The sequence below is a fragment of the Dendropsophus ebraccatus genome, chromosome 11 (assembly GCF_027789765.1).
Source record: "Dendropsophus ebraccatus isolate aDenEbr1 chromosome 11, aDenEbr1.pat, whole genome shotgun sequence".
NCBI lineage: Eukaryota > Metazoa > Chordata > Amphibia > Anura > Hylidae > Dendropsophus > Dendropsophus ebraccatus.
Genome location: NC_091464.1, coordinates 80,339,791 through 80,352,826, shown reverse-complemented (window position 1 = coordinate 80,352,826; position 13,036 = coordinate 80,339,791). Strand labels below are relative to the sequence as shown.

At 45.3% G+C, this 13,036-nt stretch overlaps 1 protein-coding gene across 5 annotated transcripts in view; it reads right to left on the bottom strand.

Moving 5' to 3' along the window:
* Positions 1-12,668, bottom strand: part of AP1S2 (adaptor related protein complex 1 subunit sigma 2) — an 83,572-nt gene extending 70,904 nt beyond the window's left edge. The window contains exon 1 of one of the 5 annotated variants that reach the window (XM_069945000.1): positions 12,568-12,668. Coding sequence is in view for 4 of the 5 variants with exons in the window: in XM_069944998.1 (XP_069801099.1) it covers positions 12,381-12,455 (75 nt within the window). In the remaining variant the exon portion in view is untranslated. Of the gene's footprint in view, positions 1-12,380; positions 12,519-12,567 lie in introns of those variants that run through there. The other 4 variants (XM_069944998.1, XM_069945002.1, XM_069945003.1 and 1 more) reach the window with 4 other exon arrangements.
* Positions 12,669-13,036: the final 368 nt, after the last annotated feature.

The following is a 13,036-nucleotide window of genomic DNA, read 5'->3' as shown; positions in this document are numbered from 1 at the left end:
ATCAGGACTGACAGAGACTGCAGGGAGTATGAAGGAATGAGCAGGGCAGATGTGGGCACAGTATAGCAGCACTCTCTGTCCGGGGAGAGAGGGGTTACAGATATGGAGTGATTACCTCCACAGTCCTGTCCCCTGATGTAAGCCCCAGCCTGAAGTGGATCTGCTATTATTTGGAAGGTGAGGGAGACCTCCTGGGTCAGAGTACAGGGCTGTAGACCCCACTATTAAGACAATGCCCCTCCCCAACTTGTCCTCCCACCCAGTACAGGAAGCTCTTAAACCAAAGCAATGCTCTTAAACCAAATCACAATTTTGAAAAACTGTGAGCTCTTAAACCAAAACGCTCTTAAACCAAGGTACCATTGTATATATTTTTTATTTTTATTATTTTTGCAGAAATTAATAGTCCAGGTGATTTTAAGAAACTATGTAATTGGGTTTATTAGGCTATTATGCCTTTATCTGCATTCAAAAAGACTTTCCCCAGGTCCCCCCCCCCCCCTCTCTTCCATTCACTGCTCATTATCAGGAAATCATGTCTTGTTGCATCAGACGTGCCCCTGTCTGTTCTATAGAGAGGGGAAAGCCTCGATTCAGAGGTCAGAGAGGTCAGTGCTGACTGTCAGAGGAGATAGCCCAGTGATGTAGCTGTAAATTAACTCTTTGTTGTCCTGTTTTGGTGCCTCATCTCCCTCCACCCCTAACCTCTCCATAGAGAACCATGAAGACAGGGGGGGAGCTTCAAACTGCTTTCTCATGATAAAAATGCATTTTGGCTAATAAACCCAATTACAAAGTTTCTTAAAATCGCCTGTACTATTGATTTCTGAAAAAAAAAAACAACTTAAACGACAGGTACACTTTAAGCATAGTCTCGCCCTCTCTGATACACAAGCCTATGCCTTACAACTATTTCTTAGTGGTGTCAGTTTAATTGGGAAAGTTGAGATATTAGCAATATGTTCAGATTAATTAAACATTCAAGTGTGTCCAGTTCTGCAGCTCATGACATTTAGGACTCTGGGAAAGTTGTGTGACGCCCCCTATGTGAGTAAATATACCGTCCATACTGGTGGGCTCTCAGAATCACCAAATGTCCTTTGTTACTGATGTACGGGCCACTCCCATCTCTCCGCATCGCTCCTAGCTATTAGGGTCCATTCAAACGTTCAGTTTTCAGCTGCATGCTTTGTCTTTTGTTATGGGTTTAAAGCCCAAACACAAGCAGCTGCATATTATAGGTGTGAATTGACTCCTGGACTAGAACAGGTTGACAGGATGCCAATTTTTATGTTGATGTGTCTCATTTACTGAGACAATATGCCTCTGAGAGTCTATCCCGATGCATCTTTTCTGTATACTGTATATACCCAAACTATCAGACAGCGAGAGTCCATCCTATTAGCTCATCACTATTTTCATCCTAGCGGGAACCCTTTTACAAGGGCAGGGACTCTTATTTGTCTCATAAATTGTTGGTTTGGCCCTGATTCTATGGTTCTGCAGAATATGATGCCACTATGTAGGTTTGAAGGGAACCTGTCCCACTGACAATGTAGTCCAATCCATTGGTATTGTGTTATGAAAACATTACATAAAAGTATGACTGCTAGAGACCACAGTACTAGGACCCCACTGACTGACAAAGGGAGTCCTGAGTTCCCTGCCTTGTACGATGGTCACACATGTTAGGCTAGGTTCACACTATGTTTTTGCAATCCGTTTTTTTTTTTTTCCATGTTTTTGGAAAAAAAAACAGATGCAATTGTGTGGATCAATTGTGTTTTCCATTAAAAAAAAAAAAAAAAGGATCTGTTTTTTTAACGGACACAAAAATGAGGTTGACTACGTTTTTGTGTACGTTAAAAAAAAAAAATTATAATGAAAGTCAATGAAAAAACGGATTACAACAGATGCACACAATTGCATCCGTTTTTATGATCCATTCTTCAAAAAACGGACTGCAAAAACTTAGTGTGAACCCAGTCTAACTAAGCAGCATAGTCAAGTGACCTATTTGGCTATCCTCCTCAGTCCCAAAGACCATTAACGGGGCGGCAGTGCACATGTCAGACCACTTCTTCATGCTACCTCTTTTGAAACAGGCTCAGGGCCCCCAGTTCTATAGATATGTGGAGGTCCCGGTTTTGAGGACTGTAATCAATATACCACTTTCCTGTGCACATGTGATTAGGATGGTTACAACTAGAGATGAGCGAACCGGGCCGAGGTTAGAGTTCGTATGAACCTGAACCATCAGCGTTTGACTCCCGCTGCTTTCCCATTCTGTGGGGAAGGTGGAGAGAGTCCGAGTACTGCTTGGAAAACAGGGATACAGCCTAGGTCATCCCTGTATCCCTGTTTTCCAGGCGGGACTCGGGCTGTCAGCAGGTTCATAAGAACCTGAACCTTGGCCCGGTTTGTTCATCTGTAGTGCTAACCTTCGCAGCAGATCTAATACTGGCTATTACACTGGATTATTACAGGCCGGTATCACCCTGATAACTGACGAACAAGCAAATGCTGCTTCAACGATGCATCAGGTCAAATATTCATTACCCGCAGCCTGCATATCTTCATGTGTAAAGGGGATGTTGGGCCCGACCACCGATTGCAGGAAAGGGTCATCCAACGACTGGGCCGTGTGAGGGTATGTCTGCACACGTTGGGAGTTTCACTGTGTTAATGCAATGAAGGACGGCTGGATAACAATGAAAGGGGAACTATCAGCAGGTAAGACAAACCTAACCTGCTGATATCTCCCTATTGCACACAGGGTGCCGAGGAGGAAGGTATGTCTCTTACTTTCATCCTCTGCGCCATTCCTGTGCAGTTTTAATGTAAAGCCCCTATTATATGGAACGATGGTGAGGAGCACGCGAGCGCTGATCTCTCAGATCAGCACTTGCTTGCTCTTTGTTCCTCGCTCGCGGCCAGCGCTATTACATGCAGAGACAACGAGCAGATAGGGGCATGGGTAGTAAAGAGCTGTGGATGGGGTTCTCTGCATGATCTTTGGATTGTCCGGGGAGATAGCGGCGGTCTGCTGTCGCCGCTCCCGTCATGGTCAGCAAACCATCGTTATGGTTCAAAAAGCTTTCAACAAGTTGAAAGACAAGAATCAGCCGCCATCGTGCATTTCGGCTCATTATTGCCTTTTAACACGAGCTATTATGGTGAATTTACACGGAACAATTATTGTTCGAATTTTTGCAATAACGATCGCATTTGAGCAATAATCGGCTTGTGTAAACACAGCGAACGATCAAGCGATGAGCGAGAAATCATTCATTGTGATCTTTCCACATGTTTTCAAATTGTCGTTGGTTGTTTGCTAAAAATTCACAGATCTCTTCATGTAAACAGTCTTTCAAAGATCCACCCTATGTGTGAGATGGGATTAAGCGATCTTAAAAACGCAATCGCAATAACGATTTTTCTAACGATTATTCTAACGATTTGTCTAAACGATGATCGTTATAAAAACCAAATATTTGCTTTAAAATCGTTAATCAATTGGGCGAATTACTGCTCCAAGTAAAACGTAGCATTACACCAAGCGATTATCGACCAAATAATCCCTCTGTCCACCAAGGCTGTTGGGAGCACTGCCCCGCCCCCAGAGTGCCGATATAGCATTAGATCATGAGGGGCTGGGCGTCCGGGGGTGGATCAGTGCTCTGGGGGCGCAGCAGTGCTCCTAAGCGTCTCAGCAGACAGGGGACTACATTAAAACTGCACAGGTAAGAGACATACCTTCATCCTCAGCGCCCCTTGCACAATAGGGAGATATCAGCAGGTTAGATTTGCCTAACCTGCTGATAGTTCCCACTTACTTAAAGGGGTAGTGCGGCGCTAAGAAATTATTCACAAAATAACACACATTACAAAGTTATACAACTTTGTAATGTATGTTATGTATGTGAATGGCCCCCTTCCCTGTGTTCCCCGACCGTGGACCCGGAAGCGTAGTGCATTATACATACCTGATTCGTGTCGACCCCTGTCCGCCATCTTCTGCCAATGATGTAATCTTCGGGAGGCCAGCCGACCCGCTCCCCCTCTGCCGAGTCAAAACTGTGCTCAGCCGTGATTGGCTGAGCATAACTGTGCTCAGCCAATCGCGGCTGAGCACAGTTATAACGTGGCAGAGGGGGGCCAGCATGAGGGACGGCAGGAGCAGGTTGGCTGGCCTCCCGAAGATTACATCATTGTCAGAAGAAATGCAGACGAGGGTCGACACGAATCAGGTATGTATAATGCACTACACTTCCGGGTACACGGGTGGGGAACACGGAGAAGGGGGGCATTCACATACATAACATACATTACAAAGTTGTATAACTCTGTAATGTGTGTTATTTTGTGAATAATTTCTTAGTGCCGCACTACCCCTTTAAATTAATAATAAATAATAACAAACGATCGCAAAACGATTTTTCCGTACGATATGTTGATCCATCTAAACGCTAAACACATTGTTTATTCGGAATCGTTAAAGGGGCTATCCAGCGCTACAAAAACATGGCCACTTTCCCCCTACTGTTGTCTCCAGTTTGGGTGAAGGTTTTGAAACTCAGTTCCATTGAAGTAAATGGAGCTTAATTGCAAACCACACCTGACCTGGAGACAACAGTAGGGGGGAAAGTGGCCATATTTTTGTAGCGCTGCATAATCCCTTTAATCGGGCGACTTATCGCTCCATGTAAAAGTACCATAACCTTTACAGACACATGTGTCATATGAGCTGAGCATGTATTTAGGCAATTGTCCCAAGCAAAACAACTCATTCATTCCAATGAGACAGTGAGACTTCTGATGTCGGTGTCACAAGGGGAAGCAGATTCTAAAGAGAAGTAGTAAAACAGTAGCCTTATGAGAGTGGTCTCCAGTGGTCACATGACCTAGTATCAGAGCTTTATAATACATTTCATGCAAAGGTAAATAGCAAAGTGGGTGTTGCTAGTTGAATTTATTTCAAATACACTGGTGGCAGAAAGTGACAGAGATTTGTAATTTACTTCTATTAAAAAAATCTCCAGTCCAGTACTTATCAGCTGCAGTATGTCCTGCAGGAACTGGTGTATTCTTTCCAGTCTGACACGGTGCTCTCTGCTGCCACCTCTGTCCATGTCAGGAACTGTCCAGAGCAGCAGCAAATCCCCATAGAAAACCTCTCCTGCTCTGGACAATTCCTGACATGGACAGAGGTGGCAGCAGAGAGCACTTTGTCCTTCCTGCACTTCATGCAGGACATACAGTAGCTGATAAGTACTGGAAGACTTGAGATTTATAAATAGTAGTAAATTACAAATCTATGGCACCAGTTGATTTAAAAGAAAACTTTTTTTTTGCTGAAGTACCCCTTTAAGGCATATCTAAATTTCACATCATTTTAGCATGGAATCTATATGTATTCACATAAAATGAGGTCCAAAACTGCATCTTTACACCCACAATTCAGAGAAAATCTTTGCAACAGAAAGCTGAGGGTATGCCCTTACATTACTGACGCAGATGAGCAATGGATTTTTTGTTTATACAGAAAACAGTAAGGCTTTAATCCCATATACGACCACATACATAAAGCAAAGATTTATAGATAACAATAAAAATCCTTATTGATCTCCTGCGGCTCATACAACACATCAGAACTAGAAGTCATACAGGACCATTGATTTTTTTTTCTTGCCAAATATAATAACAGGCTGAGTTATGTTCTCTGCTTTACGGTTATGCCTATCCCATTGCCTAGTAAGAGTAGGGGGAATCACAGCTGCCAGGTCACAACTTGTGGAATTGATGTGTTTTTTTCATCAGTTCCAAAACTCGACTCCTGTGTCTCTATTGCCTCATTTGGGGTTGTATCACAATGACAACACAATGGGGCTATTGTAGTAGTGTGTCCCTTCCCCATCAGCAGACTTGTAAAAGCTAGTCCCTCTCTGTTGGACCCAACATGTCATAGATGAGAGAAGATGAACCCAGGTCCATCAGTCAATCCCCAACCTCTATGTATCCGGACACTGTCCATAGAGCTGATGGGGCCTGACACACCAAAAAGACCAGGAGTGGGGAACCTCCTGCCCTCAGCTGTTGCAAAACTACAATCCCCATCATGCCTGGACAGCCTTCGGCTGTCCAGGCATGATGGGAATTGTAGTTTTGCAACAGCTGGAGGGCAGAAGGTTCCCCATCCCTGAAATAGACAAAGGGAATGACAACTCCCAGTCATCATTCATACATTTCCAGTAGGAATAACACAGGATTGGTTTAAAGGGGTACTCTGGTGAAAATCTTTTTCTTTCAAATCAACTGGTTTCAGAAAGTTATATAGATTTGTAATTTACTTCTATTTAAAAATCTCAAGTCTTCCAGTACTTATCAGCTGCTACAGGAAGTGGTGTATTCTTTCCAGTCTGACACAGTGCTCTCTGCTGCCACCTTTGTCCATTTCAGGAACTGTCCAGAGCAGCAGCAAATCCCCATAGAAAACCTCTCCGGCTCTGGACAGTTCCTCACATGGACAGAGGTGGCAGCAGAGAGCACTGTGTCAGACTGGAAAGAATACACCACTTCATAAGTATTGGAAGACTGAAGATTTTTAAAAAGTAGTAAATGACAAATCTGTATAACTTTCTGAAAGCAGTTGATTTGAAAGAAAAAGATTTTGACCAGAGTACCCCTTTAATGCATAAACTACAAAATAAACGACAGATCCTCTGTAAGAGTATGTTCACACACTGCAGATCTGATGCAGGCAATGTGCAAAACCAGTCAATGTATATAGGATGAGTTACAGATCTGCTGTAGATGATCTGCAGTGTGTGTACATACCCTGAGTAATACCATAAAATAAATCCCATTCTATTGCTTCACATAGACCGGAGATTTCACAAGTCTTGGGCAGTGTGTGTAAGAATAGTGAAGTATATGATGATTGCCTAATAACAGTTCAGTTACAGAAGAACTGAGACATAAGCAATGCACTCTGATAGAATAGATGAATCCCGGCATTCACCAAGTAGAATAATGCTTATTTATTTAGCGCAATTCAAGCAGGTACATGGGGGACGTGTTTCGGCTGGTTTAGCCTTCATCAGCTGAACTACAGTATATCAGCCCGAAATGCGTCCTCCATGTACCTGCTTCAAATGCACTAAATAAAGAAGCGTTATTCTACTTGGTGAGTGCCGGGATTCATCTATTCTACTGCCTTGGGAGAGTGCAGTCTTCGACTATACCATATTTGATAGAATAGAGACGTCGCCATGACTGGTTATGAAATTTGTTGTCCAATTGATTTGGAGGTCTGTTAGGTGCTGACTCCTCACTATCTTAGTGTATTATATTGATGGGCCTATGAACTATATAAGCAGAAACCTATCAGCAGAGAGGTACCTAGACTATCATCAGCTCCTATTCCGGTCCCCACGTTATCGTCCCTCCAAATTCCGGCTGTTCAGGCATGATGGGCATTGTAGTTTTGCTGGAGAGCTGAAGGTTCCCCATCCCTGTTTTATAGCATACCTATTCTTTAAAGATAAAAGTCACATACTCCTCTCTGCTATGCCAGGACATAGTGTCGGTGAATATCCACTGAACAGGCTGAGCTGTGCTGACTGGTGACTAGAAAGGCAAGAAACAACAGTAGTATTTTCACAGCAAGCACTGAACCCTAAGCAATGAACAGGCTGCGGCGGGGGATGATTGATACAGTACACCACTATACATGGCGTGTGGAGGGGACGGGGTTAATGATGGACTGGGATTGCATGTGTTATATGAACAGAAAGAAAAGAAACAGCAGCAGCAAAACACTACAGTAAACAGTGCTGTTGATGCTGAGATGAGGGGAAAGCATTTAAAGGGAATATGTGACTAGGTTTATTCCGCCTTAAATGAGGGCAGCATAAACTAGGGACAGAAATGCTGAAAAGGACCGATGTATTACTTACAGCATTCTGTTCAGCCGTTCTCCTAATATGCAGGAGAATGGGATTTGTGCCACAGCACCCCCCCCCCTCCAACTGCTGATTGACAGCTGACTGCCTACATGGATAGATAACTGCCAATCAGCAGCTGGAAGGCGGAGTTTTCCGTTGCTTATAAATATCCAGGATTACTGAGCTCACACACTTGCAGGTACACAGCCCAGGATTTCTCTCTGTTGCCCCCCCCCCATCTCTTTCCAGCACAGAGTGCATGCTATGCCCCGCACTACCTGTAATATGTCTTGTCTGCTGTTACTAGAGGCAGATTTACCCTGACAACAGTCATTTGAGAGCAGATTGCAGGGAAAGGGGACACCTAGTGGCCAAGACTTTAGAGGGTTTTTTTTTCTGGAGTAAGGGCCCATTCATACTACCGAATCGGCACAGACGTTCTGCTTGGAATCCCCACTGCCAAATCCTGCCTATCTTTTTCAATGGGAGGCCTCGCGTGCCTCCGCTCAAATAACTGATATGTCAATTCTTTGAGCAGAGGTGTATAAGGGCTCCCATTGAAAGAGATAGAAGGCGGAATTTGGCATGGAGTCCATGGATGGGGGTTCTGAGCGGAATCTCCGTGCCGATTCTGTAGTGTGAATGGGCCCTTAGGGTGCGTTTATACGTACAGGATCCGCAGCAGACTTGATGCTGAAAATATCAATGCAACTAAATAACTGAACACAGCATCAAATCTGCTGCTAACCCTGTATGTGTGAACGCACCCTAAGGGCCAGTTCATTCACACGGAGTAAAACTGGTGCCACTCATGCAGGCAGTCTACGTGTTACGTATTACATGTGCATTCTGAGTTAAAAAATTTCACAGAGGAAAATCAAAGCCCTGTTGATTTCTATAGGATTACACAAGCAGAAGAATGAGCATATCAATTCTTTGGGCGGAAAGCGCGGAAATTCCACCGGGTGAACTGCAGAGCAGAATTTCCATTGAACTGAATGGAAAATGGCTCTGCAGCAATTTTATGGGCGGAATTTTCAGCGCATATTCAGTGCTGAAATTCCGCCAATTTTGCTCCGTGTGAACTGACCCTAAGGGAGAAATTATCAGGAGCAACCCGAGACAGTTTAAAAAAAAAAAAAATAAGTAGTAGATGCTGGGAATAGGCTTTCAGTACATGTGGTTGGTGGAATACCATATGGTGAGGTGTGGATAAACATATAGCTATCCTAAGATAACAATAAAAAATATAAATCATATAAGAGCAGACTAGGTGGTGGTCTGCTGACAATCCTCCACACAATAACCTCTGAACTGGATATGTATTGTCTTGAAGTCTCTTCTACAATGATGAGAGTAGAAGCATAAAGGCAGCAGACGCGGTCCTCACCATCATTGGGCATATACTTTAAGTACAGGAAAAATAAAGCTTATTATTCAGAAGACTAATAGAGCAATGCCCAGGACTAGTGCAGGGAACAGCGGGACCTGGCAGGAGATACGTAAGACTATCCCACCAGATGGCAGCTGGACACAGCCGATAACAGAATACAATGACAGCAGCCAGCTAACAAAGAGCCTCCTGTTTCATTGTTGGCCCTCATATGCACTAACAATGTCTAGTATATTTTTGTAAGTAAAAAAAAAATTAACAGGACCCAGTGATTTTAATAGAATTGTAGTGGTTTGGGCATTATCTGCATTTCCCTAAGGCTTTCAATGGTATACAGAACACTGAGGTTTGCTAGCAGACACAGGACTCATTTTGTCTTCATTCTCCAGTCTATCAGTATCTGGTTTTTCCCTCTAAACATTGTTAATAATTCAGGACGTTCTGCTTTTCCTTCAGATAAAAACATAAATTTACCTACAAGCAATGCTAGTGTACGGCAAGTGCTGTATAGCCTCCACTTTCTCAGATGCGGAAAGTCTACCATATGTATGGCCCATACAGAAGACATCTTCTCTCCACCCACACACACATACACACTGGGGCTGTGAGGCTATACGGCAGGGGTAGGGAACCTTGGCTCTCCGGCTGTTGCAAAACCCAAAACTCCTATCATGCCTGGACAGCCAAAGCACAACTCCTATCATGCCTGGACAGCCTGGACAGCCAAAGCACAACTACCATCATGCCTGGACAGCCAAAGCACAACTCCTATCATGCCTGGACAGCCAAAGCACAACTCCTATCATGCCTGGACAGCCTGGACAGCCATAGCACAACTCCTATCATGCCTGGACAGCCTGGACAGCCATAGCACAACTCCTATCATGCCTGGACAGCCTGGACAGCCAAAGCACAACTCCTATCATGCCTGGACAGCCTGGACAGCCAAAGCACAACTCCTATCATGCCTGGACAGCCTGGACAGCCATAGCACAACTCCTATCATGCCTGGACAGCCTGGACAGCCATAGCACAACTCCTATCATGCCTGGACAGCCAAAGCACAACTCCTATCATGCCTGGACAGCCAAAGCACAACTCCTATCATGCCTGGACAGCCTGGACAGCCAAAGCACAACTCCTATCATGCCTGGACAGCCAAAGCACAACTCCTATCATGCCTGGACAGCCTGGACAGCCAAAGCACAACTCCTATCATGCCTGGACAGCCAAAGCACAACTCCTATCATGCCTGGACAGCCAAAGCACAACTCCTATCATGCCTGGACAGCCTGGACAGCCAAAGCACAACTCCTATCATGCCTGGACAGACAAAGCTTTTTCCAACTAGTGTACAGTAGATCTGGCTCAGCAGCTTCTCCCTAATGTCCTAGGGGTGTCAAACTCAAGTACAGAGTGGGCCAAAATTAAAAAAACTGGACAAAGTCGCATTTAGCTGCTGCTCAGGAAAAGACATGTCTGCCACAGTCTTACCGACTTTCTGCTCTCTAGGTGTAAGGGCCCTATTACACGGGACGATTATTGTGCGAAAAATCATTAAATTGTTCGAATTTAAACGCTAATCGTTCTGTGTAATTGCAGGCAACGATCAAAAATCGTTCGCATGTCCTTGATCTTTTATTTAGATCTGAACCTAAAATTATCGTTAATCGTTCGCTGTAATTCCACATTTGTTCAAGTTCCGCGTTTTTTTCACTAATTGGTCAGTGTAATAGCTCATTGTTCATTGTTTTGCCGGGATCAGAAGGAATAACGATCATAGTAACGATCGTAACTAACGACCATCGTTCTGTGTAATATGGTGAACGACTTCAGGTTAATGATAAACAATCTCGTTTGCGATCGTTTATCGTTAAAAATCGCTCAGTGTAATAGGACCCTTAGAGATAGCAGCAGAGAGGGGGTAGACAGTGGGGAGAGAAACCCTGGAGGACAACTCACACAGGCTGGAAAAAGAGTGGGAAGCAGATACAAGTCAGCCTCCAGGGGATAATCATATAGGCTGTGTACAAGTATACAGAGAAACCACAGCTCACCCAGCAAACTACAGAGGAGGTCGCTCATACCGGCACATGGTGGTGCACATCTACGCCCGTACCGTAGACACTATTCTATGCACGAGTGGATTCCGCCAAAAGAACTGACATGTCAATTCTTTTGGCGGAATGCGGAATCCGCTTGTTCATACAATAGTGTCTATGGCACGGACGGAGATGCGCACCACTGCGTGCCGGTACAAGCAACGGAATCCACCATGGGTCATACGCGCGGATTCCGTAGTGTGCATGCACCCTTACGTTCAAATGTTCCAGGTGTGATGCAGACTTGCGGTGTCAGCTTTCTTTTTTCCAAAAATGTCAGGGAAATGGCTGAACATAACAACGTTTACAGCGCAGAGGTCCGCTGTCCTGTTCACGGACTCTTCCTGGTCTGAGCGGGGACCAGCTTTGTGACGTGTCAGACCTGCTCAGCCAGGCAGCGGCCAGGACGGGACCCCACTACGGCTGCTGAGTGGGCCTGACACGTCACGACCCGGCGACCAGGAAGCAACCGGCAGAGAGGACAGCGGAGCCCAGCACTGGAGCCAGGGAGGTAGGTACGTGTTATGTTTAGCCTGGAATAGTGTAAAGTGGACCAACCCTTTAAAAAGGTGAGCTGGATGACACTACAGTATATCAGCTATCATAGAGGTTGTCACCCAACTTTCCAATACTCCAGTATAGCTGCCTGTGAGCTGTAGGAGCAGCCATAGGGTGGTCACCCTGCTCTCTTACCATCACATATAGAGGTGAACCCCAACCTGTGACTCCCCAGCTCTTATCGAACTACAACTCCCACCAGGCCCGGGCAGCTCAGGCTGATGGGAGTTGTAGTTTCCACAGCAGCGGGATATAGCGGAGGAGAAGATGCTGAGGAGAGCGGGGAGGAAGCACATGGAGAGCCGCACATCAGCACACACAGCGGGGCCGCGCCCCCCGCACCTGCCGCCGCCACACACCACCACACAGCCGGTCACATACCCTGAGCTGCACCGCGGCCCCGACTCTTCTGACACTGGAGCCGCACGTCACGCCGCCCCCGAGCCCCCGCGTCATGACGTCACCGCGTGCATCCGGGAGAAGGGGGGGGGGGCGGACAGTGAGGTCCGGGTGAGGGCGCCCCGTCACCTGCCGGTACACAGCCACAGCCGCCCATACTACCACTAACCTTACAGCTGCTTTGTCATACAACTTCCATCATAGCAGAAGAAAAACTTGTTGCTCATAGCAACCAATTAATGCGCAGTTTTCTCTTGGATAATGAAAGCTAAGCTCTGATTGGTTTCTGTGGTAATGACGTCATTGATCTCCCCCCTACTATCTCCAATACAATGTTAAACCTCACATTTGTAATCACTATTTGCCAAAACCACGCCCCCATTTTGTAACCAATAGCGACTACTGATAACTTCATGTGGAAGCAGCTTGTCTTGCCCATAGCAACCAACGAGAGCTCAGCTTTCATATGGTAAACAGTTCTCGTAAAATGAAAGCAGGTTTCTGATTGGTTGCTACGGGCAACGTGGTTTCACTATTAGGGCATGTTCATATAGTTCAAAAACGCCTCTCGAATCCACCTCAAAAACAGCTCTGACTGCTTCGACTTTAGTTTCTTCGCTTTTTCTTTTTTTCCTGAA